The sequence below is a fragment of the Dryas octopetala genome, chromosome 9 (assembly GCF_963921425.1).
Source record: "Dryas octopetala chromosome 9, drDryOcto1.1, whole genome shotgun sequence".
Classification (NCBI taxonomy): Eukaryota; Viridiplantae; Streptophyta; class Magnoliopsida; order Rosales; family Rosaceae; genus Dryas; species Dryas octopetala.
In genome coordinates this window covers 15,125,897-15,146,217 of record NC_141374.1, presented here as the reverse complement: position 1 = coordinate 15,146,217, position 20,321 = coordinate 15,125,897, and the positions used below count along the sequence as shown (strand labels likewise).

At 36.5% G+C, this 20,321-nt stretch overlaps 4 protein-coding genes and 1 long non-coding RNA gene across 6 annotated transcripts; all 5 read left to right on the top strand.

Moving 5' to 3' along the window:
• Positions 1 to 481: 481 nt before the first annotated feature.
• LOC147274644 (MA3 DOMAIN-CONTAINING TRANSLATION REGULATORY FACTOR 1-like) lies at positions 482 to 4,673 on the top strand. 2 transcript variants are annotated; one of them, XM_086227801.1, is made up of 4 exons: positions 482 to 755; positions 1,461 to 1,685; positions 2,359 to 2,453; positions 2,688 to 4,673. In XM_086227801.1, exons 2-4 carry the CDS (start codon positions 1,466 to 1,468, stop codon positions 4,503 to 4,505), a joined length of 2,133 nt encoding a protein of 710 aa, XP_086083927.1. In that variant the 5' UTR covers positions 482 to 755; positions 1,461 to 1,465; the 3' UTR covers positions 4,506 to 4,673. The 2 variants fall into 2 exon arrangements, with proteins under 2 accessions (XP_086083927.1, XP_086083926.1); XM_086227800.1 differs by having other exon boundaries at positions 1,451 to 1,685.
• Positions 4,674 to 5,528: 855 nt separating this feature from the next.
• On the top strand, positions 5,529 to 6,725 carry LOC147274643 (uncharacterized). Its single transcript, XM_086228352.1, has one exon. It carries the CDS (start codon positions 5,586 to 5,588, stop codon positions 6,723 to 6,725), a length of 1,140 nt encoding a protein of 379 aa, XP_086084478.1. The 5' UTR covers positions 5,529 to 5,585.
• A 53-nt stretch (positions 6,726 to 6,778) lies between these two features.
• LOC147274642 (uncharacterized) lies at positions 6,779 to 7,245 on the top strand. The gene is made up of 2 exons (XR_015119776.1): positions 6,779 to 6,850; positions 6,986 to 7,245. It is a non-coding gene; the product is annotated as an uncharacterized LOC147274642 (long non-coding RNA).
• Positions 7,246 to 8,411: 1,166 nt separating this feature from the next.
• LOC147274641 (uncharacterized) lies at positions 8,412 to 10,862 on the top strand. Its single transcript, XM_086227969.1, has 4 exons — positions 8,412 to 8,512; positions 8,746 to 9,707; positions 9,809 to 9,921; positions 10,016 to 10,862. The coding sequence occupies exons 2-3, from the start codon at positions 8,749 to 8,751 to the stop codon at positions 9,864 to 9,866; spliced, it is 1,017 nt and encodes a 338-aa protein (XP_086084095.1). The 5' UTR covers positions 8,412 to 8,512; positions 8,746 to 8,748; the 3' UTR covers positions 9,867 to 9,921; positions 10,016 to 10,862.
• A 1,977-nt stretch (positions 10,863 to 12,839) lies between these two features.
• Positions 12,840 to 18,245, top strand: LOC147274640 (DNAse I-like superfamily protein). Its single transcript, XM_086227416.1, has 9 exons — positions 12,840 to 13,143; positions 13,779 to 13,871; positions 14,333 to 14,477; positions 14,912 to 15,113; positions 15,429 to 15,507; positions 16,070 to 16,131; positions 16,694 to 16,780; positions 16,995 to 17,098; positions 17,532 to 18,245. The coding sequence occupies exons 1-9, from the start codon at positions 12,922 to 12,924 to the stop codon at positions 17,606 to 17,608; spliced, it is 1,071 nt and encodes a 356-aa protein (XP_086083542.1). The 5' UTR covers positions 12,840 to 12,921; the 3' UTR covers positions 17,609 to 18,245.
• The last annotated feature ends 2,076 nt before the right edge of the window (positions 18,246 to 20,321 follow it).

Here is a 20,321-nt window from a genome sequence, read left to right as displayed (position 1 = left end):
ATGGTAATTCTTCTATCAACATTAATGGAGCATTAGACACTTCATTATCCCAAACATTTCAATCCTCAATTCACTCCTAATTAACTATATTCCAAATCTAATCTCTTTTCAAATAAAGGGTTAAGTATGCTCTAAAATTTACAAACACAAAATTAAATGAATGCAAAAACATTCCATTGCTATTTGCTAGCATAAAAAGTCATCAATAAAAATCTGGGATAAAATATTAGGACAAAAGGACAAAACTAGTGGTAGTTCAGTAATTCCTCATGACAGCCCAGCCAAAACCCTAAACCGGGTGTAGCGGAGCCGGGTGGAAGCAAAAGACAGGGCACAACAGTAGGGGTGGGCTTTAGCGCGAACGCCACGTGGACGCCCCTATCGTTAATATACCCAAAGGTCCCAAACCCCCAATGATGACGTGTACCCGTAACCGTAGCCTCCCTATAAAAGCCTCCGTTTCTTCCCGATTTTCTTTCATTCTCATCCATTTCCAGTCTCTTTCTTTCTCTCTAACCGATTGAGACACAGACACTCACAGATTCGGATCCGCGCGGGTTTGTGATAAAACGGGACCGGACCTCCTTCTGGATCTACTAGATCGTCGTCGTTTCGGTCGCGTCGGTGTTGCGGACTTCGGAGCTCCGATTTGGATTATCCGGTTGCTACTCCTGTCTTGGCTCGAGATCCGGGCCAAGAACAGAGGAAACGGGTTCGGGTTCTGGATTCGGCACTCTTCGGCTTCACACGGACAGGTACTCTGTTTTGTTTCTCTCAATATTGTTGACGTGTTTATAGGATATTTCTTCTAGTATTTTAGTTGTTTGTTTGGTTGATGAGAAAAGCTGGGAAAGGAAACGAAACGAAAAGAAAATGATGCATTTGGTCGTTGGTTTCCTCATTGTTTGGGACTCAAGAAATTAATTATTTGTGCTTCACTGTGACTGATACGACATTGTGGTTTGGTTTTGTTTCTTTTTTTTTTCTTATTTGCACAGTATTTATGATTGTTTATTTCTTGATTGTCCTTCAGTTTCTCAGTAGCCAAACAGCATATAGTTGTATCGGTACTGTAGTTAATAATACTTTTACCTCTCTATGGTTAGTACTCACTTAATCCGTTTTTACTGCTGGATTAGATTAATATTTCTTAGGTTAAATTTGCCTATAGGCGTTTCCGTCGTTTAGCTTAACATTTTTTAGCTTTTAATTAATGAAGAAAACAGTGGAGACTAGAATAATTTATATTTCTTATGGGAAGTTATTTTGTGTTCGCTATTGATAATATTATATGAAGGAAAAAAAGGTTCATTAGAGAATTAGACACATTTCTTAGCTTTTCATATTTTTCCGAATTATTTTGTATAGTTGCTGAACTATTTGATTTTTTTTTTTCTGCGTTTCAAGATTAAATTCTATAAATAATTACTTAATACCAATATTTATATAGGATCTTTCAGTGTAAATGGCCTCAAGTGAGGGATTTCTGACGGAAGAGCAGAGGGAAACGTTAAAAATTGCCAGCCAAAATGTGGAGGTTTTGTCATCATCCCCAAAATCCCCTACATCTTTTCTTTCTGAACATCATGTAAAAGCCCCTGCTGGTGGCAAGGCACCAACAGCTGGGATAGCTGTGAGGCATGTTCGTCGGTCACACTCAGGGAAGTTTGTTCGAGTGAAGAAGGGTAAGTCCATTTGGCACTTGCTTATGTTGTTTTATGCTAGCTTATGCTAATATGCAGAGATTGGGATTCCGTTCAGATGTTAGGTGGTTTGTGGTTGAAGATTGATTTCCATGTGATGATGTTTACGGTTTTATTTATAACTACATTTGTCCTTGTGCTGCTTTACCTATGTGACTCTTATATATTATTGTCTTCCAGATGCTCTTAAGAAACATTGTGCACGTATACTAGTACTTCTTATTTCAATTAATTGAGCATTATTGTTTTTATTTAATCATTGGTACTCTAGTTTAACTTGGTTGGGGGAGTTATTGTTTATGATTCTAGTAATTTACGAGAAATTGTAACTAATTGTTGAAACTTTTTATTGGTTACAAGTATCATTTTCCTCTTCGGAGGTGTTAATGTTAGTAGCTGGGTGAGTGAGCTGTCCTTGTTCCTCACACGAAAACATTAGTAATTTTCACTTGAATTCCCTGAATCATGTGTGTGTATTATATGGTTTATATTCACCTATAGATATAACCACTTTTTTTTCTCTATATTATTTTTATGACCCCTCACATGTAGAAATAGATGTTTTTGATTGTCTTGGAATCTAGGTTACATAGAAGGTCTTCAAGGTTATATTATTTATTGGGATTGATGTCTCCTCTTTGTTTAATGTCAACAGAGGGAGGTGGTGGTAAGGGAACATGGGGAAAACTGCTTGACACTGACGGGGAATCCCATATTGATCGTAACGACCCTAACTATGACAGTGGCGAGGTATTTTTTTTCCCAGTATATTTCTTGCATTTACAATTTACATTTTCTGATCAGGTGGATTGAATATTCTGTGTTTAGGCAGCAGTTTTGCTACTAGCAGAGTACCCATTTGTGGACTTGTGTGTTTTTTTTTTTTTTTGGGAGGGGTTAGTTTAAAATAATTTTTATCATATTTAAGTTACTTTGCCCTCCTCTGGTTTAACTGGAAATTTATGATTCCCTTGGCTTCAACAGGAACCATATCAACTTGTTGGGACAACTGTCACGGATCCCTTGGATGAATACAAGAAAGCTGTAGTTTCCATCATTGAGGAATACTTCAGCACTGGTGATGTGGCATTGACAGCATCTGACCTCAAAGAACTTGGCTCGAGTGAATATCTTCCTTACTTCATTAAGCGGCTTGTTTCCATGGCCCTGGACAGGCATGATAAGGAGAAGGAAATGGCTTCAGTTTTGCTTTCAGCTTTGTATGCTGATGTCATCAGCCCTTCCCAGATTAGAGATGGATTTTTCATGCTTCTTGAATCTGCTGATGACCTTGCAGTGGACATACTGGATGCAGTAGACATCCTTGCTTTGTTCCTTGCTCGTGCAGTGGTCGATGACATCCTTCCTCCAGCCTTCCTTTCCAGGGCAAAGAAAGCACTCCCAGAATCTTCAAAGGGGGTTCAGGTAATCCAGACTGCTGAGAAGAGCTATCTTTCAGCTCCACACCATGCAGAACTTGTGGAAAGGAGGTGGGGTGGTAGCACGCACATAACTGTTGAAGAGATGAAGAAAAAAATTGCTGGTCTGTTGAGGGAATACGTGGAAAATGGAGACACTTTTGAGGCCTGTAGGTGCATAAGGGAGTTGGGAGTTCCATTCTTTCATCATGAGGTTGTGAAGAGGGCTTTGATTCTTGCCATGGAGATTCAAACTGCAGAACCACTAATAATGAAGCTACTAAAGGAAGCAGCTGAAGAAGGCCTGATTAGTTCCAGTCAAATGGTAAAGGGGTTTTCTCGATTGGCAGAGAGCCTTGATGACCTTGCTCTTGACATTCCATCAGCAAAAACCTTGTTCGAGTCGCTGGTCCCCAAGGCAATATCCGAAGGCTGGCTTGATGCTTCATTTATAGAATCCTCTGGTGAAGATGGTGAGGTACAAGATGAAGATGGAAAGGTGAAGCGGTACAAGCAAGAGATTGTGTCCATAATTCATGAATATTTTCTATCTGATGACATTCCTGAGCTTATCCGGAGCCTTGAAGATCTTGGGGTACCCGAATTTAATGCAATGTTCTTGAAGAAGCTGATCACCCTTGCAATGGATCGCAAGAACCGTGAAAAGGAAATGGCATCTGTTCTGCTTTCTGCCCTTCATATTGAGATCTTCTCAACCGAGGACATAGTTAATGGTTTTGTCTTGCTTCTGGAATCTGCAGAGGATACAGAACTGGACATACTGGATGCTTCAAATGAGCTTGCCCTTTTTCTGGCCAGGGCTGTGATTGATGATGTCTTAGCTCCGCTGAATTTGGAAGAAATTGGCAGCAAGTTACCACCAAATTGCAGTGGGAGTGAAACTGTGCGAATGGCTCAATCACTCATCTCTGCTCGTCATGCTGGTGAGAGGATCCTGAGATGCTGGGGAGGTGGGACCGGCTGGGCTGTGGAGGATGCCAAGGACAAGATAGCAAAGCTGTTAGAGGAGTATGAGAGCGGAGGTGTTGTGGCTGAAGCCTGCCAGTGTATTCGTGATCTCGGGATGCCTTTCTTTAACCATGAGGTGGTGAAGAAGGCACTGGTTATGGCCATGGAGAAGAAGAATGACAGGATGCTACACCTGCTTCAGGAGTGCTTTGGCGAAGGGCTGATCACAATCAACCAGATGACCAAGGGCTTCACCCGGATCAAGGACGGGCTAGATGATTTGGCTCTTGACATTCCAAATGCGAGGGAGAAATTCCGCTTCTACGTGGAGCACGCACAGGAGAAGGGGTGGCTCCTACCCTCCTTTGGATCATTGGCTTCGGATGGCTCTCTGACCCAGGCTGCAGCTTCTTGAGAAGAACATGTATTTTTAGATTGCTTCTCTCTCATGTTTGTTGTTGCCCATGAGCTCTCTCTGTACTGTTTAAAGTACTCTTTTAAGGTGGATGGGTTATGGTGTATGGGATAATTTAGGGCTTGTTTGGTATCGTTTCTGAAAACAGTTTCTTGTTTTCCTCTTTGATATTTGGGCATCATCATTGGGCCTGCTAATCCGAAACCCTGATACCACAATGAGGCCCGGCCTGTTCATGCCCAACAAGGCCTGGCCTGACAAACCCAACTAAAGCCCATAACTAACTTTTTATTTCTAATTCCGTCATGTTGAAGTTTATAGGCATAATACTTTGTATGACCCTTCTTCAACAACCTCAGGAACAATGCCTTTACGCAGCATATGGAAGACGATACCAACGGCCTCGTGAACTCTATGCTTCTTTAAACCACATACTTAAAGATGAACAATACTTGAGTTATTTTACCCCTTCAAATTCTGATTTCGGCAATGTCGGTGTATATTCGGAACCGTTTATTTTTTAGATAATATATTAAAAATCATCTTTACAAAAAATCAAATCAATCGGAAATCGTTTGATTATATAATTGTTGTTAATTAAATAGAAAAAATAGATATTTTTTAATTAAAGAGTAATTTTTTTACCAAATCGTTGATTTTTTTTATTTAATTGACAATAGTTATATAACAAAATGATTGTCAATTGATTTAATTTTTTGTAGAAATGATTTTTATTATGTTATCTAAAAAATGAACTGTTCCGATTATGCACTAATATTGCTGAAATTAGAATTTAGAGAGAGATAAGGTGATCTTGAGGTACCCTGTGACCCAAGTATTATTCTTTAAAGATTGCACACACATCTACGAAGTACAGTGTGGCTCATGAATAAAGCAACTTATCAAATGACATAAAAATTAAGTGATTGCACAACCCTAACTCTTCAATCGGTCTACACTAGCTCTCTCAATCGCATATCGCTTCTCAGTTGTCTTGATTTTGGTCTCATTTCATGCCTCTCGGTTGTCTTTGTTTTCGATCTACAGGTAAGCTTGCTTCAGATTGCCTGAAAATTTACGATGGAAAATCGTGATGTTATTATGTCTGGGAGGAGGGGGGAGTCAAGCTCCGGGCTTGGGGGTGTGGGTAAATCATCTCAACCACTCAAGGACAGTCTTTTATACTTGCAGATTGATGATAAAATATGCCGTCTATATATCGGTAAATTACTGGAAAGGAAGATAAAAAGAAAAATACTGGAAAGTTATAAGTCTGAGTTTCAATTTTTGGATAATTTTCCCTTAACAATAGATAGTATATCACTCTTTGGTTCGAGGCTAGTTGTACTAAATTCAGAGTTATATCTGTTGGGGGGTAGGTGGTGCTATGTAGATGCCAATGGCCTGAAAAGGATGGATGATACAGATTTGGGTAACACACGTATTCTTGTATGTGAACCCAAGGATGAATCCATCCACTGCTACCCATCTGAAACTCCCAATTTTTTGGGTCCCAAGATTGATCCCATTGTGGTCAATCTTGAGGGGAAAACATATGTGTTGTCCACCAGGCATTACGGGATTGCGAATCAACAACAACCACCATTTCTTTTCGAGGTCCTGCATAACGGGATATGGAAAATTCTCCCAAATCCACCTTTCCCATATTCCTCTTTTTCAGATGATCGTTCAGCAAATAGGCACATATATGAGTACTGCAGTTGGGGCCACTTTCTGCTTGTTCACTTATGGCAGTTTCAATCCTTCTATTTGTTTGACACTCATAAAGAGGAATGGACGTGTGCAAATAACTCAGTGGACTTGGACCAACCTTCAGTCTCCGGATTTGTAAAGTTTGATGACCAACATCTAATTGGCATGCCATATGGGATGGAAAGACTTGATGTGTATAAGGTGGACAACACTGGCCTACCCACCAGTGATACCATCCTATGCAATTTGTCGAAGATTTTCGATGATCCTCTGCAAAAAATATACTATCCAAGCTTCATTTTGCCTTTGGACGACGATGGACTTATGTGCTTAGTGTACTCTGGATTTAATACTTTTGGTGGGTGTGTACGAGTAGCGACTTTTCGAGTATTCCTCTCGTACGACTTAGAAGGGAATCCATTCCTATCTGCAGAATTCATTAATCGGGAATCATATGGTTTCCCAGATGTGAATCGTAGGAGGATTCAATCTGCAGTCGTCATTTAAGAAAAACTTCTGTGCTTGTTCCTTTCAATCTTAATGGTAAAGTTGTACTTTAGGAGAAGACGTGCAACAACTCAACCTGACGAGAACAACGACTTTGGTGAACTCTGAAGATGCGGTTGATGAAGGCAAGTGTTTCTTATAACAATGATTCATACAAAGCGTTCATGCTTTGTTAACTACATAATGTTTTTTTCTTTCTTCCTGGTAAGTAACCAAGATTTCGATACATTCTTTGAATGTGATGTTCTTTTCTTTTTCAGTTTTTGGGCTGATGTTAAGAAGAGGAAGAAGAAGATGAACATGCATAAGTATAGGAAGCTCAAGAATCGTCTTCGTTGCAAGTCCAGAGCTTGATGTGCTAGTGGAGGTTTAAGCTTAGTTTTTTGTGTTCTTATAAGTTTCTGAACTCTAATTTATTTGTTTGGCTAACAGTGAGTAGTATTATGCATTTTGCTTAGAAATTTGAATGGATTTATCAGCCGTTTGATTAAATTATAGAGAATTGTTGGGTTTAGAATGAGATTCATTGCTTGGACAAAAAAAGAAAAGAAAAAAGTATGAGATGCATTGCACTTTTGGATTAACAAACAATCTTGTTTTATTAATTATATGTGCTTTCTATTTTTTTTTTGGTTTGCATAATTGTGTATAACGTGTATACACTTGTATTTATATAGTAGTGATAGTCATCATACATTCGTACTCCTATGAAGAAGGGCCTTATTTTGTGCATTAAAGATGAGAAGAATGCAGACTTTCTTCATATGTATACAGATGATTGTGCATATAGTTAGTAAGTGCTACATTGTTAACCATATGCACATATACTTGCCCACAATTTTCATGCTTCAATGTTGCCGACAGTGAAAATAAGTGCTAATTTTCATGTTCTCTAACGGTCAGTTGGGGAATGAAATTTTCCCCATTCCCACCCCATCCCTGATTTTCTTCGAGTTGGGGCGGGGCTTCACCATTAAGTCTAAAAATATGAACACTTGTAAACCAACCACAACAGCGATATCCCTTCACTCCCGCAAAGACCTACCTAAAAGCTTCACTTCCACTTCCTTCAAGCCTCCTATAAATTCCAAATATTCCACTTCACTTAGCAGGACTGCCATTGCCACAACAGCGATATCCCTTCACAAACTATTTTCTTTATTAAGAATCCTAGCCTACATGGCTACATCTACATTTAAAAAACAATTAAAGCTTTCTATCACACATGAACTAATTTTAGAGCAATTTGCAACAACGATAACATTTGACAATGTTGACACATGCGCAATAGAATACGCTACTCCCTTTTTTTTTTGTTAGACAAACGCTTCTCCCTTTCATTAATCAAAACAGGAGCCACGAGGGCTAATTACAAAGAAAAGACAGAGACAAAACAAAAAGGAAAAAGCCACCTGAAAAAACAAAATATAAAACATTTAAAACTCCCAAGAAAAAAAAAACAGATAAGTATCTCGTCAGACCAAAAAAACCCTACTGCAGCATTTTCTTCTGCCATTATAATTACTTTTAGAATTGTCGAAAACACTTTTAAATTAATAAAAGTGCTTTTGGTAGTTTTTGACAAAATAAATAAAAATATTTTTAAAGGATTTTTTGAGTCAAGCTTTTAAGTATTTTTATATGAATCATTTAGAATTTTTATAAAAATATATATGTGCTTCTTCAAGAAAACCTTTCAAAAAACAGGGCCAAACACGCCTCGATCTCTCAATTCTCTTTATTTTGGTCTCATCTCCGCGTTGGATTTCTTTGTTTCTGATCTACAGGTAAGCTTGCTTAAGATTTCAGGAAAATTTCCCTTTTTCGTGTCTGTTGAAATTTTTGGACCAAGCATGAAAATATGACTGTATTCTTGGAATTGCGTGCTTAGTTAGCCCAATATGCGTTGATTTCAAATTCTTAGCAATCGCAATTTCTCCTTTTCTTTACTTTGAGTACTTGCTCTTGCAAAATTAAATTTTTTTTTTTCCTTTTGAGTACTTTTACCTTTGATCCACAGAGAATGGAAGAGGATTGTTCTTGTTTAATTTATTTACAGACTGATAAGAGTCTGTATTGTCTTGAGGCCCTTGATGTACTAAAAAAAGGGTCTTCGGGTCTTTCGAGGCTGGACAACTACGATTATCCAGAAGGACTACCTAATGGACTAGGGTTTATGACTTGTGATAACAAGTTGTATATGCTCGGGGGTGCAGCAAACTTGAAAATGTATTCCTGTGATCATCCAGATGAACATGGACAATCTATCATCATATCCCCAACTCAGTTTCCAAGTATGTATGGGCTCAAAATTGATCCCATTGTTGTCACCCTTGAGGACAAAGTGTATGTTCTATCCACATCTCTTTATGGCTACGTGGAAGAACATAGGCCCGCGCTTTTTGAAGTGTATAATTCTGTCACCAAAGTGTGGAAGGTTCTACCGAATCCACCATCCCCTTATGGTTTTAGGGATTATCGTAATTATGATGTTTATCATTATTCTTGGGGCAACAAGATTGTTTTTTTCATTTATCCTGGGCTAAACACCTACATGTTTGACACTACGGAAGAAACATGGGAGGCTGCATCGAACATTCTTGGTCTTGCTGGTTGTGGTTTTGTACCATTCGAAGAACATCTGATTGGAATCTCTCTTGATGATTCCCTAGCCCTTGTTGCTTGCAAGGTCGATGAGAATGGGATACCTAAGCACAAGCAGATGCTCTTAGACCTTGACAATATGGGGGATAGATTTTGGGAGCCAATCTTAATTACCCCTATAGATGACAAGGGCCATATCTGCATATTGCTTGGTGGTTCTTCTGAACGGAGAAAGCAACACGTAGAGGTTTGCATGGGGATTTTCAAACTGTCAACCCCAAGGGAAGGCATTCCAGAACTCAGTGCAAATCTGCTTTTTACGAAAAGCTACACTCTGGAATTTGCTCGTTCTCCAAAAATTTCTTCTGCAATTGTAATGTAAGAAAATCTTTTTTGGTCTCTTGGAACACTTTTAATGCAACTATTAAATCTTGTTCTTTGCTTTCCTTTCAATCTTAATGGTAAAGTTGTACTTTTAGGGGAAGACGTGGATCAACTCAACCAGCTGGCAAGGACAACAGCGATGGTGAACTCTGAAGATGCGGTTGATCAAGTGTTTCTTATAACAATGATTTTATACAAGGCGTTCATGGTCTGTTAACTACTTTTATGTTTTTTTTTTCCTAGTAAGTAACCAAGAGTCCGACACATTTTTGGAAGTGATCTTCTGTTCTTTTGTTTTTCAGTTTTTGGGCTGATGTTAAGAAGAAGAGGAAGAAGAAACTGAACAAGCATAAGTACGTATAGGAAGCTCAAGAAGCATCTTCGTCGCAAGTCCAGAGCTTGATGTAGTAGTGGAGGTTTAGGCTTAGTTTATACGTTTCTGGCCGGACTCTAATTTATTTGTTTGGGCTGACAGTGAGAAGCATTATGCATTTTGCATGCTTAGTAGTTTGAATGGATTTATTGGCCTGCTTTGATAAAATTATAGAGTATGGGATTTGTTGAGTTTAGAATGAGATTCATATATTGCACTTTTTGATTAACAATCTTGTTCTAATGTGCATACACTCCTATTTTTAAGTTTTTATAAAAGTGATAGTTGTTTTACATTCATACTCCTATGAAGAAGGGGCTTATTTTGTACCTTAAAGATGAAAAGAATGCATGCTTCCTTCATATGCATACAAATGATTGTGCATATGGTTAGTAATTAGTGCGAACTGAGAAAGGAGCTAGTCATTATGGGACTTGGTCTTGGTGGCCTGGCTGCATCAAGCTTTTTCCTTGTGCCAAATGCATCAGCAAGTGAGGTTGCAATGATTGGTGAAGCATCAAGTGAATCAAACACCAGGGTTTACTTTTGTGGTTTGTGGTCACTCCTGCACTTCTTTGGGTGCTCTACAACATTCTTCAACCTGCTGTGAATCAAACTAATAGGATGGGATCCTCTCTATTAGTTTCTTCAAATTTGGGTGATGCAAGACTGTTGGCCTTATCTGCTGTCTTGTTTGGTATCAGGGTGATGACAAACACATGTGAAATATGGTTCGAATAGAAAACTAGGAATAGTTTCTTCAAATTTGGGTGATGCAAGATTGTTGGCCTCATCTGCTGTCTTGTTTGTTATTAGGGTGATGACAAAGTGTCAAAGACATGTGAAACATGGTTCGAATAGAAAACGATGAATGGCTAAATTATATTGTGAAAAACTTAATTCTTCAGAATTGCTTAACTTTTATTTAATAAATGTAGATTAACATATATCATTCATAAGTTTCATATTTTTTAGCTGTAACATAGCATTTAAACGTTTGATTGAAATTGGAAAAGCTATGCCCACTGTTTCCAAATGCCTAGCACATGTCTTGTAAATGCATGGTAATTTCTAGAATAGTAGACCATTTCGATCTCATCGACTTCATTTTATGCACAAGTCATCAAACACCCTAGTCTACCCTACTGCAGCATGAGCCTTCTAGCCAGAAAAGAGGCTATGAAGAACAAGTTGGTGCCGTTGCAATTTGCACACAAAACCTGGATCCTCTGCTATTTTCTACTTCAAATGGGAATCTATGTCTTCTTGAGATATATACTATAGTGCAAAGGCTATATATGGAGATTTGTCACACAATAACCTGTTGTGATAGACATAAATCCAGTACGAAAGAGATTCATAGATTATGATTCAAAAGCTTGCCTTGGAAATAGAACCCCTTCAATCCCTCATAATATAATTCATCATCCAGAGATCAACAATGAGAACTTAGTCTGCTTGTGAATAGCCAGTTTGTACTTTAACAGGAATATCTATATACCACGTACATTTTCAAATATCTAAACTCAAACCTAATCACCATCCAAGGAATAATATTATACTCTTCACCATGCACTTGAAGAGAATCCTATATATAGATCATGCTCATAAGAATTTGCTCATTAACAGCAAATAAATCATTCTTCTACAGGAAAATCAAAATTGCATAGCCTTCTTTTAATGGGAAATAGATTGCAGCACCACCTTCCATTTACAAGGCATTAGCAAGATCATGGTTTTTTCCCCAAAAACTTCACACAAACCTGTTGAAGAAATTTTTCAACAGGGTGTATGGTGCGACATCCAATGATATATTACTGGGTGATTGTACCATATGCGTGATTAGACAATCCTATTTAAAAATTTCTCAATCATATAGCCTTATTAAAAAATTTCTCTTCATTTTGTGTTAGCAATCCACTTAAATTATAATAACATGCATGTGTATAATAATTAAGGGTAAAATTTTAGGATTGGATATTTATATATTTATATAATTATATATTAATAATTGTACATGAGACTTTGATGTGTTTGGATGGAGAAAAAAAACTTGAAATTTAAACAAAACTCAGCATATAAATAGAATTTTGTAAATTCTATATGGAAAAAAATTTGGAATTTGAGCGCTGTAAATTTTAACTTTAAATTTCACGATGTAATTTTCAAAATTCTAATTTTTACAAAAGAAAAATAAGTTGTGTCCACTCATCACCTTGCCAATTAATCACAATACCACCATCACTACCACCATGCTGCCGCTATACCACCAAATTCATCACTACCACCATGCTGCCGCTATACCACCGCCACCACCAAAATCATCACCACCATCGTCATAGCCACCGCCAACACTTCAAATTTTGCCGCCACCATTTCTCCCACTGTCCATGGGTCATCACCCTTATTACTATCGTCAACTTACCATAAATATCATTTTTATTGTTGCCACAATTACTATCACTCTTTTATAATCGAGGCGTCGAAAAAAAAAAATTACTATAAATTCCATTATATTGACAAGTTATCTAAACAAAAGAATATACATATTATAAAATTTTAAATCATATCATTTTAAATTTTGTCATTTGTAAATTTCTTAATAGTTTCAAACTATTTCATTCAAAAGTACCAACTATTAAACTATTTCATTCAAAGGTCTACGATGGATATACATTTCACATGGCCTTAGGGTCATATTGAAAAAATTCTCTACGCTGTAACGATATTTCGGTGTATTTATTTACCGAAAAAATATATAAACGAGGACTGGGACTTTAATGGGGGAACAAACACTGTTAGAGCTCAGAGCTTAGCAAACACTGTTGGGAGACGATGAAACGGTTCTTTCAACCAGTGGAGAAAGATGGCTCTGCCAAGAAACTGGCTCTTTCATCATCTCCAGAAAATGGAGAAATATCGGGGGAGGACACCAAGAAAGAGCCACTCAAGTTTGTAACGTGGAATGCCAACAGCTTTCTTCTTCGGGTTAAGAACAACTGGCCTGAGTTCACTAAGTTCATCACCAGCTTTGACCCCGATATCATTGCAATACAGGTGAACCATTCTCTCTAGTTATATGTACCCACTTCAAAATTTGGCTTGTTTTCGTTTGGGGGTTTGAGAGGCATTGATGGATGTGTGTGATGGCAACTGTGTATGGTGTTTCGTTTATTTTTGGTGTAATGAGATATGGGTACTTGATGTTTGGGTCTTTTTTATGTTTTGGGATGTAGGGGAAGTTTTGTAGCTGGGCTTTTGGGAATTTGATGAACTTGTAGCAGTAAGGGTCACAGTTGGTAATTTGTTTTTCTTTTAGGTTTAAAGGTTTAAGTCATTCTGTTTATGTTTTAGTTCATAAGATTTTATTAGGGTCGTTTGTGGACTTTATCATGTCATTTTTATTCTTTTCATTGAAGGAGGAATAAGGTGGATTGAAAGATTGGTGCTTTTAGTTTATATTTTGTAGACCAAATCATATGTATTCCTAGATGTATATTTTGTAATTATCGTGATCTAATTTCTGAGTCAAACTCAAGCAACTCAAGCATGTTAGTGGACTTCTTTACTTTAGTTTGTTTTTTCTGTCTATATTTTCGTTCATATTCTTTTCTTTGCTAAATATTGATTCTAAAAGCAATCACCGTGGAAATTGTATGTGCAAGAACCTTCTAACTGCAAATTAATATTAGGAAGTAAGGATGCCGGCTGCTGGTTCAAAGGGTGCACCTAAAAACCCAGGAGAGTTGAAAGATGACAATAGCTCATCACGTGAAGAAAAGCAGGTTTACACTTGTGATACTTTTATGAATTAAGTTCTTTAGGTGGGAGTTTGCCATTGTGCCTGTTGAACTGTTCCATTCCTATCTTGATCATTGTCATGCTCAAAGCATATAACTTTATATGATGACACCACAAAAAATTAATACTTTACCCAATTAGTACTCTAGATAGCTTTGAGTTGCTGATTAGTGTAAGTGTGTTTTATACCTTTCGTGCAAGTTCTACGCCAAGGAGTTTGTTCTCTTGAGAGTTGTTGGTTTTCACAGGGTAGCATACTACTAAGTGGTTCTCATACTACTAAGCTTCATCAATTGAGTTGAATTCACCATCCCTTCATTCCATACTCTTCACATATTTAAGTTTTCCACTTGTAAGTTTGGTCATTCTCATGCAACGAGGCTCAAAACTATGATTACTACTAATGTATATGTTGGTTTTCTTTTTCCTTATTCAAATTATGCAGATAATGATGCGTGCCCTATCAAGTCCACCCTTTGGAAATTATCGTGTTTGGTGGTCCCTTTCAGATTCAAAGTATGCAGGAACTGGATTGTTTGTAAAGAAGTGTTTCCAACCACAAAAAGTATATTTTAATCTTGACAGAAAAGGTTTGCTGGTTAATAATCTGTTCTTGTTACTAGCAAACACCCATTGCAAGTCTATATTGAATCTGACTGCCCTATTTTCAAGTTGTGAACATCTTTGCTACCTAAATATAAGTTATTCATTGTTTCGTTCACTTGTTTGACTGTGTATTTATATATGTAAGTGCCAAAATGATTATGTAAAGAATGTGAACTATATTCTTTTAGAAATTGTATAAAATTAATTTAAACTTTCTTGGAAAACAATATTTTTCAACTGAGAAGATGGAATGCATGCATGGATATATTGTGGCCCATCCGTGTACTGGGAAATCATCTTTGTGCTTGGATATCTATCCCCAAGTACTCTTTCTATTCTTCTCAAAAAAAGAAAGTACTCTTTCTATTCACTTGCACATTGAAAAACAGTCCGTTAATACAGTTTTCTTTGTTGTTAGCTTCAAAGCATGAACCAGATGGCCGGGTCATCTTAGCTGAATTTGAGACATTTCATTTGTTGAATACATATGCGCCAAACAATGGTTGGAAGGAGGAAGAAAACTCATTCCCAAGGAGAAGAAAGTGGGACAAGAGGATTTTAGAGTTCGTTTCGCAATCTTCTGATAAGCCTCTCATATGGTGTGGTGATCTGAATGTTAGGCGAGTGTTTTTTGTGGATGTTCTATCCTCTTATTTTTCCTTTCTTTATGTTCTCTACTATTCAAGCTATTCACAAATTTCTGTTTATTTTTCATTCAAAATAATATATTTAATACCTGGTGACAATTCAAAATAAAAAGTTTTGGCAGTTATGTAAATTGAATACGTATTGAAAATTGCTCTGGACTTATCATGAAATCATTTATGTAATATGATCTAAGTTTTGGTCTGGTCATTTATGCACCCTCATTGAATGTATTAATTTTCTTATGGAGGAACTTATATTGTTCTTTATTAATCTAAATTTGTATGCAGCCATGAAGATATTGATGTGAGTCATCCAGATTTTTTCAGTGCAGCAAAGCTTAATGGTTATGTTCCCCCAAATAAGGAGGTGCTATATTTGATACTGAATCCTCTTAGAGCATAATTAAAGTTACCATGTCCATATTAATTAGTACTTTGTTCTTGTTAACTAGCCATATGTTACCTAAATAGCTAAAATGTAAGGGTTGAGCTGCTGAATGAGTAGGGACCACTCTTTTGGATGCCTATACATTTCTTTGCCAGGAAGCATTTGGTGGTCTCATGGATTTGAACTGCTCCATTCCTATTTACATAGAATTTGGAGGCTTTAATCCATCATTTGGTATTTTACCTTTGAGGAAATTTTGAACTTGGTACAAGAACTGAAGCCATGTAATTGCTGTGGGAATGAGATACTTCATTATGAAGAATTTCTGTCATATATATTGATGGTCGCCATATTCAATGCTGTCCCTGTTTCATTTTATGAAATTGTGTACTAAGTTTTAGTATTAGTCTATTAGACAATTAGTATAATGAAAGGATGCAGGATTATGGTGCTGTTAAATTATTTCAACTGCAAATGTGCCCTAAATGTGTGGTATATTTTCTAAATACTAAGAAAATGGTTTGTTTTCTTGATTTTGCAGGATTGTGGGCAGCCTGGATTTACCTTGTCTGAGAGGAAGCGTTTTGGTAACATATTGAAAGAGTACGTGATTCCACTTGAAAACTTTGCTTCGATGGTTTTCTTGGCAATTAGTATGTTGAAAGGATAACCCATAAATTATTGATATTTGTTTCTCTTTTTCCCCAAAAACTGAGGTCTGTCAGAAAAGTGATTGATGCCAACTTATATAACAAGTGTTATTGCTTCTTGTCCTTCTATCCCATGAGAAATTGGGTTTGTTTGTCATCAACTAACCTGTTCTCCTATTTCTTTAGTTGTTACTTTCTATCTTACATTGTGTGCCCGCATGCACTCATGTGTGTATCTGCGCATATAGAGGGAGGATGGGAGAGATTGGAGAAGGAAGAGATCTCACCAGTATAGAATTTGAATTAATATCATTTATTAAGAGGAATTATTTACTCATCTTGAAAAATAATTTGCATACACATTTTCTAAGTTTAAAATTATTTACTTACAGGAGCTGTATTGTTACTTTCATAAAGAATAATTTTGAGAGATGGGTTTTCTGTCTGCTTATATGTTGTTTCCTTCATGAAGTTTTGAACATTAACTGCTTTGGGTTCTGTGGATTATTCTACAGGGGAAAGCTAATAGATGCATATCGGTTCTTACACAAGGAGAAAGACATGGAGCGTGGCTTCTCTTGGTCTGGACACCCGATTGGAAAGTAAGAACTTGGTATTATATGATCAATTTGCATAGGAACTTGATGTTGAAATAATTTTCATTGCATCTGACCCATTGCAGTGTGTGTACATCTTTGTCATGCCATTTGAATTTGCAAAAAAATTTAGATGTATACAGTGGAGAGTAGTTGAATAATCATATATTGGTAAACAGTGCACACCACCTTGATAAAAATACTGATGGCTTTCTGGCAGGTATCGAGGCAAAAGGATGAGAATAGACTATTTCGTAGTTGCAGAGAAACTCAAAGACAGGATTGTTGCATGTGAGATGCATGGGCAAGGGATTGAACTACAAGGTGTCTTATTACATTTTGAATATTACTTATGTTGGCTATGCATTTCCTTGTAATACCTGGAGCCGGTAGGTAAATATAGTTTTTTTTGGGTAAGAATTACATAGATGTAGTTTAAAATATAAAAGAGGCTCTCATTTCCACTTAATATGCCAATCATATCATCCCTAAGTGCTAGCTGGTGGAGATCATAGCATTGTATGAACTATGAAGGCATCAATTTTCTTCTAATGGTTGACACATGTTGCTCTGTGATTTTACTATCAAATGTTCTGGCAATTCCATTTCAAACTATGGAGTTGTGACTTCAAAAGATAAAATGAAATAGCCTTATCTTCATAATGTCAATATTTTGCATTCCATGTCACTTTTTCCTGTGTTGTAGGCTTGTAGCTGCCAATATATAAATAACCAACATTGATTCTAAACTCTGTAGGATTCTATGGAAGTGATCATTGTCCAGTCTCCCTCGTGCTTTCAGAAGCAGGCCTCGATTCTAAAGAAAGTGAATGATCTGCATAAATTGTATCCATTTGTTACAATGCCACTGTCATGTTTTAGAGAAAATTTACTATGTGTACAATATGGATACCATGTAAGTTTTTCTTAATGCTTCTCTAATATTTTAGCAACACCTATTATTATTTGCTTGTCCAAGTTAAGCTGGACTTTGGTCTGCTTATGCTTCTCTATGCCCTGAGCATTGGAAAGCAAATGACACCCAAGAGGTGAAAAATGGAAATCTACTTTAGCAGTAAGGAAATGAGATAGCAGCATAGAGAACAAAAAGGGTCTGTAACTGATAACATTTGACGGACCAACTCATCCGCCTCTGCTCCTCTGGCCATACTGAGCCATTTTCTAGAGTATCTTCAACCTACACTCATGCAAAGTCCCAATGAATTACTAGAAAGGAGTTTGGATGACTTCTTTACTTCTTTATATCATGAAAATGGGTACCAACTCTTTTTAGAACTTATTAGAAAAAATATATATATATATTTATATATGTTGTTTGGTAGAGTCAATTTAAAAGCGTAACAAGATTTGTATTTATGTTTATGGCATTGTCTTTCTCATCCTTTGTCACTTGTGATGAGCAACTTCTTACATGTTATTTATTTTACATGTTTCTTTTTTGTGGGGCCAATTGCAATCGCAGGGAGGGAAAAGAGAGGGCATATTGCTATGATTGGTAGAGGGTGGTCGTAATGGAATCTAATGATTACAAAATCTGCTTTGTTGTATTATCAAATAGATAATTAAACTACAATTATAAAGTAGCTTATTATGGCCTTCATGCCTTCATGGTACTGTTTGGTTTCCTTGGTCATCCATTAATTAAACTTAACCCATGTAATGTGACATTGCAACTTGGATTGATTCTAACTATAAAGAGTTTCCTGTGTGTAAACAAACCAGTCATTTGACAAGTGCACAAGTTCATAGAAACTCGAAGCTTTTAATTTTGGGACGATACTATATAGCTTAAATTTGTTTTTTCTCAACTTATATGGCACATAATTTGAAAAAAAAAAAAAAAGTGATACAAATAGCATTTTTCTTTGTTATAAAGTTCATTGTGAGTCGATGAATTTTGTTTAAAAAATCAAAGCTTCAATACTTAAAAGGGTAGAAAATCTATAGTGCAGCCAATGTGATACAAACAAATTTAAGAAGGGAGAATCTATATCTCAGTAAGTGAAAAATGAACTAATCAATATTCAAAAGTGAAAAATTGGTTGTATGATCGAGGCTGACCAAGAGAGTATGAAGATTCAAAGTGAACAAATATATAAGGTGATTATATATAAAGGATCTACAAAATTGGAGACCTAACATTTTGAGGTCTGAGATAGTCTCTTATTTGTCCATTTTTATAGTCATTCTTATGGACACTACTTGGGTCACCCCCAGGGGGTATCCCAAGGTCACTCCTTCCCCCAAAATTGTAATTTTGATAATGCCAGCATATGATCGGAACCGTTCACTCTTTAGATCACCTATTATAGATCAGTTCTGTAAAAAATCAACTCAATCGGAAATCGTTTTATTATATAACTGTTGTTGAATAAATAAAAAAATTAATGGTTTGGTCAAAAAATCACTCTTTAATTGAAAACTATCAATTTTTTCTACTTAATTGACAACAGTTATATAACCAAACGATTTCCAATTGATTTGATTTTTTACAAAGATAATCTTTAATTGGTTATTTAAAAAGTGAACAGTTCCGATCATACACTGGCATTGCCGAAATCGAAATATGGAGGGACGGAGTGACCCAAATATTATCTCATTCTTATTCATAGCATAAGATAATTGTTATTATATATTTGTATTATAGAATTTTCACTAAACATAATTCTAGCTTAAAATTAATAGTGATATTAATGGTGGAAATGACAACTCTGACCTAACCCCACCAGTTGCATTCCTATAAAGTTTTTTTTTTTTTTGGCCATCATTCCTATAAAGTCTTTAATCAGAAGAAACATCAACACAATTGACTATGGTTACAATTTACAAATCATGGCCTCAAATAGTTTGACTTTTTTTTTATAGTTTTTAAGGGTCAACGCAAAGATGTGTGCCGGAATACGGCGGCGTTTTTCAGCCACGTCAAAATGTGATGGTTATTTTTTGATGCTGGTCAGATCATAACCATTAAAACTCTTTTTTATTTTTCTGTCAGATCACAGCCATTAAATCATAACTGACATTTTTTGTTTTTTTTCGCTGACACGATATGCAGATTGCAGTTTTGCAAATACTGTATCGGATAGGGTGCTATGTGCCCTACCATGGACCAATCATATCATGACACGTGGTCCTCAATAACTATATATGTATTGATGTGTCATCACCTGGTTGGCCCCCTTTCGACCCCGTTCAACAAGAGTCAAAGACTCAAGTCAAAAATCCACTTAAATGGCTAATGTCCTTAAAAGTTTTGCTATATTTTAGGTAAAATGACTAAAAAGTTATTTTTAGCTAGCCATTTTTAAAATGGTAGCCTAATAATGCTCTTTATTTTAGTTAATATTTTAGTATTTTTCCTTTTAAATGTAGCAATTCTCTCTCTTCTTTAGGCTAGTCAAAGTTTGCTTCTACAAAATGGGTGGCGTGATAGAGAGGCAGTTGGAGCATAAATGTTCAATGAAATGTTCTTTTTTATTTTTTGGCCATGAAATGTTCAACCTCTCTAAATTACCTAAGAAGGTAA

Bases quoted from the DNA above. Each gene is read 5' to 3' on its own strand.
- LOC147274644 (XM_086227801.1), top strand. From the start codon at position 1,466: ATGGCCTCAAGTGAGGGATTTCTGACGGAAGAGCAGAGGGAAACGTTA. The intron at 1,686-2,358 runs GTAAGTCCATTT...TAATGTCAACAG, and splicing joins GTTTGTTCGAGTGAAGAAGG to AGGGAGGTGGTGGTAAGGGA. The intron at 2,454-2,687 runs GTATTTTTTTTC...TGGCTTCAACAG, and splicing joins CTAACTATGACAGTGGCGAG to GAACCATATCAACTTGTTGG.
- LOC147274643 (XM_086228352.1), top strand. From the start codon at position 5,586: ATGGAAAATCGTGATGTTATTATGTCTGGGAGGAGGGGGGAGTCAAGC.
- LOC147274641 (XM_086227969.1), top strand. From the start codon at position 8,749: ATGGAAGAGGATTGTTCTTGTTTAATTTATTTACAGACTGATAAGAGT. The intron at 9,708-9,808 runs GTAAGAAAATCT...TTGTACTTTTAG, and splicing joins ATTTCTTCTGCAATTGTAAT to GGGAAGACGTGGATCAACTC.
- LOC147274640 (XM_086227416.1), top strand. From the start codon at position 12,922: ATGAAACGGTTCTTTCAACCAGTGGAGAAAGATGGCTCTGCCAAGAAA. The intron at 15,114-15,428 runs GCGAGTGTTTTT...ATTTGTATGCAG, and splicing joins TGTGGTGATCTGAATGTTAG to CCATGAAGATATTGATGTGA. The intron at 15,508-16,069 runs GTGCTATATTTG...TTGATTTTGCAG, and splicing joins ATGTTCCCCCAAATAAGGAG to GATTGTGGGCAGCCTGGATT.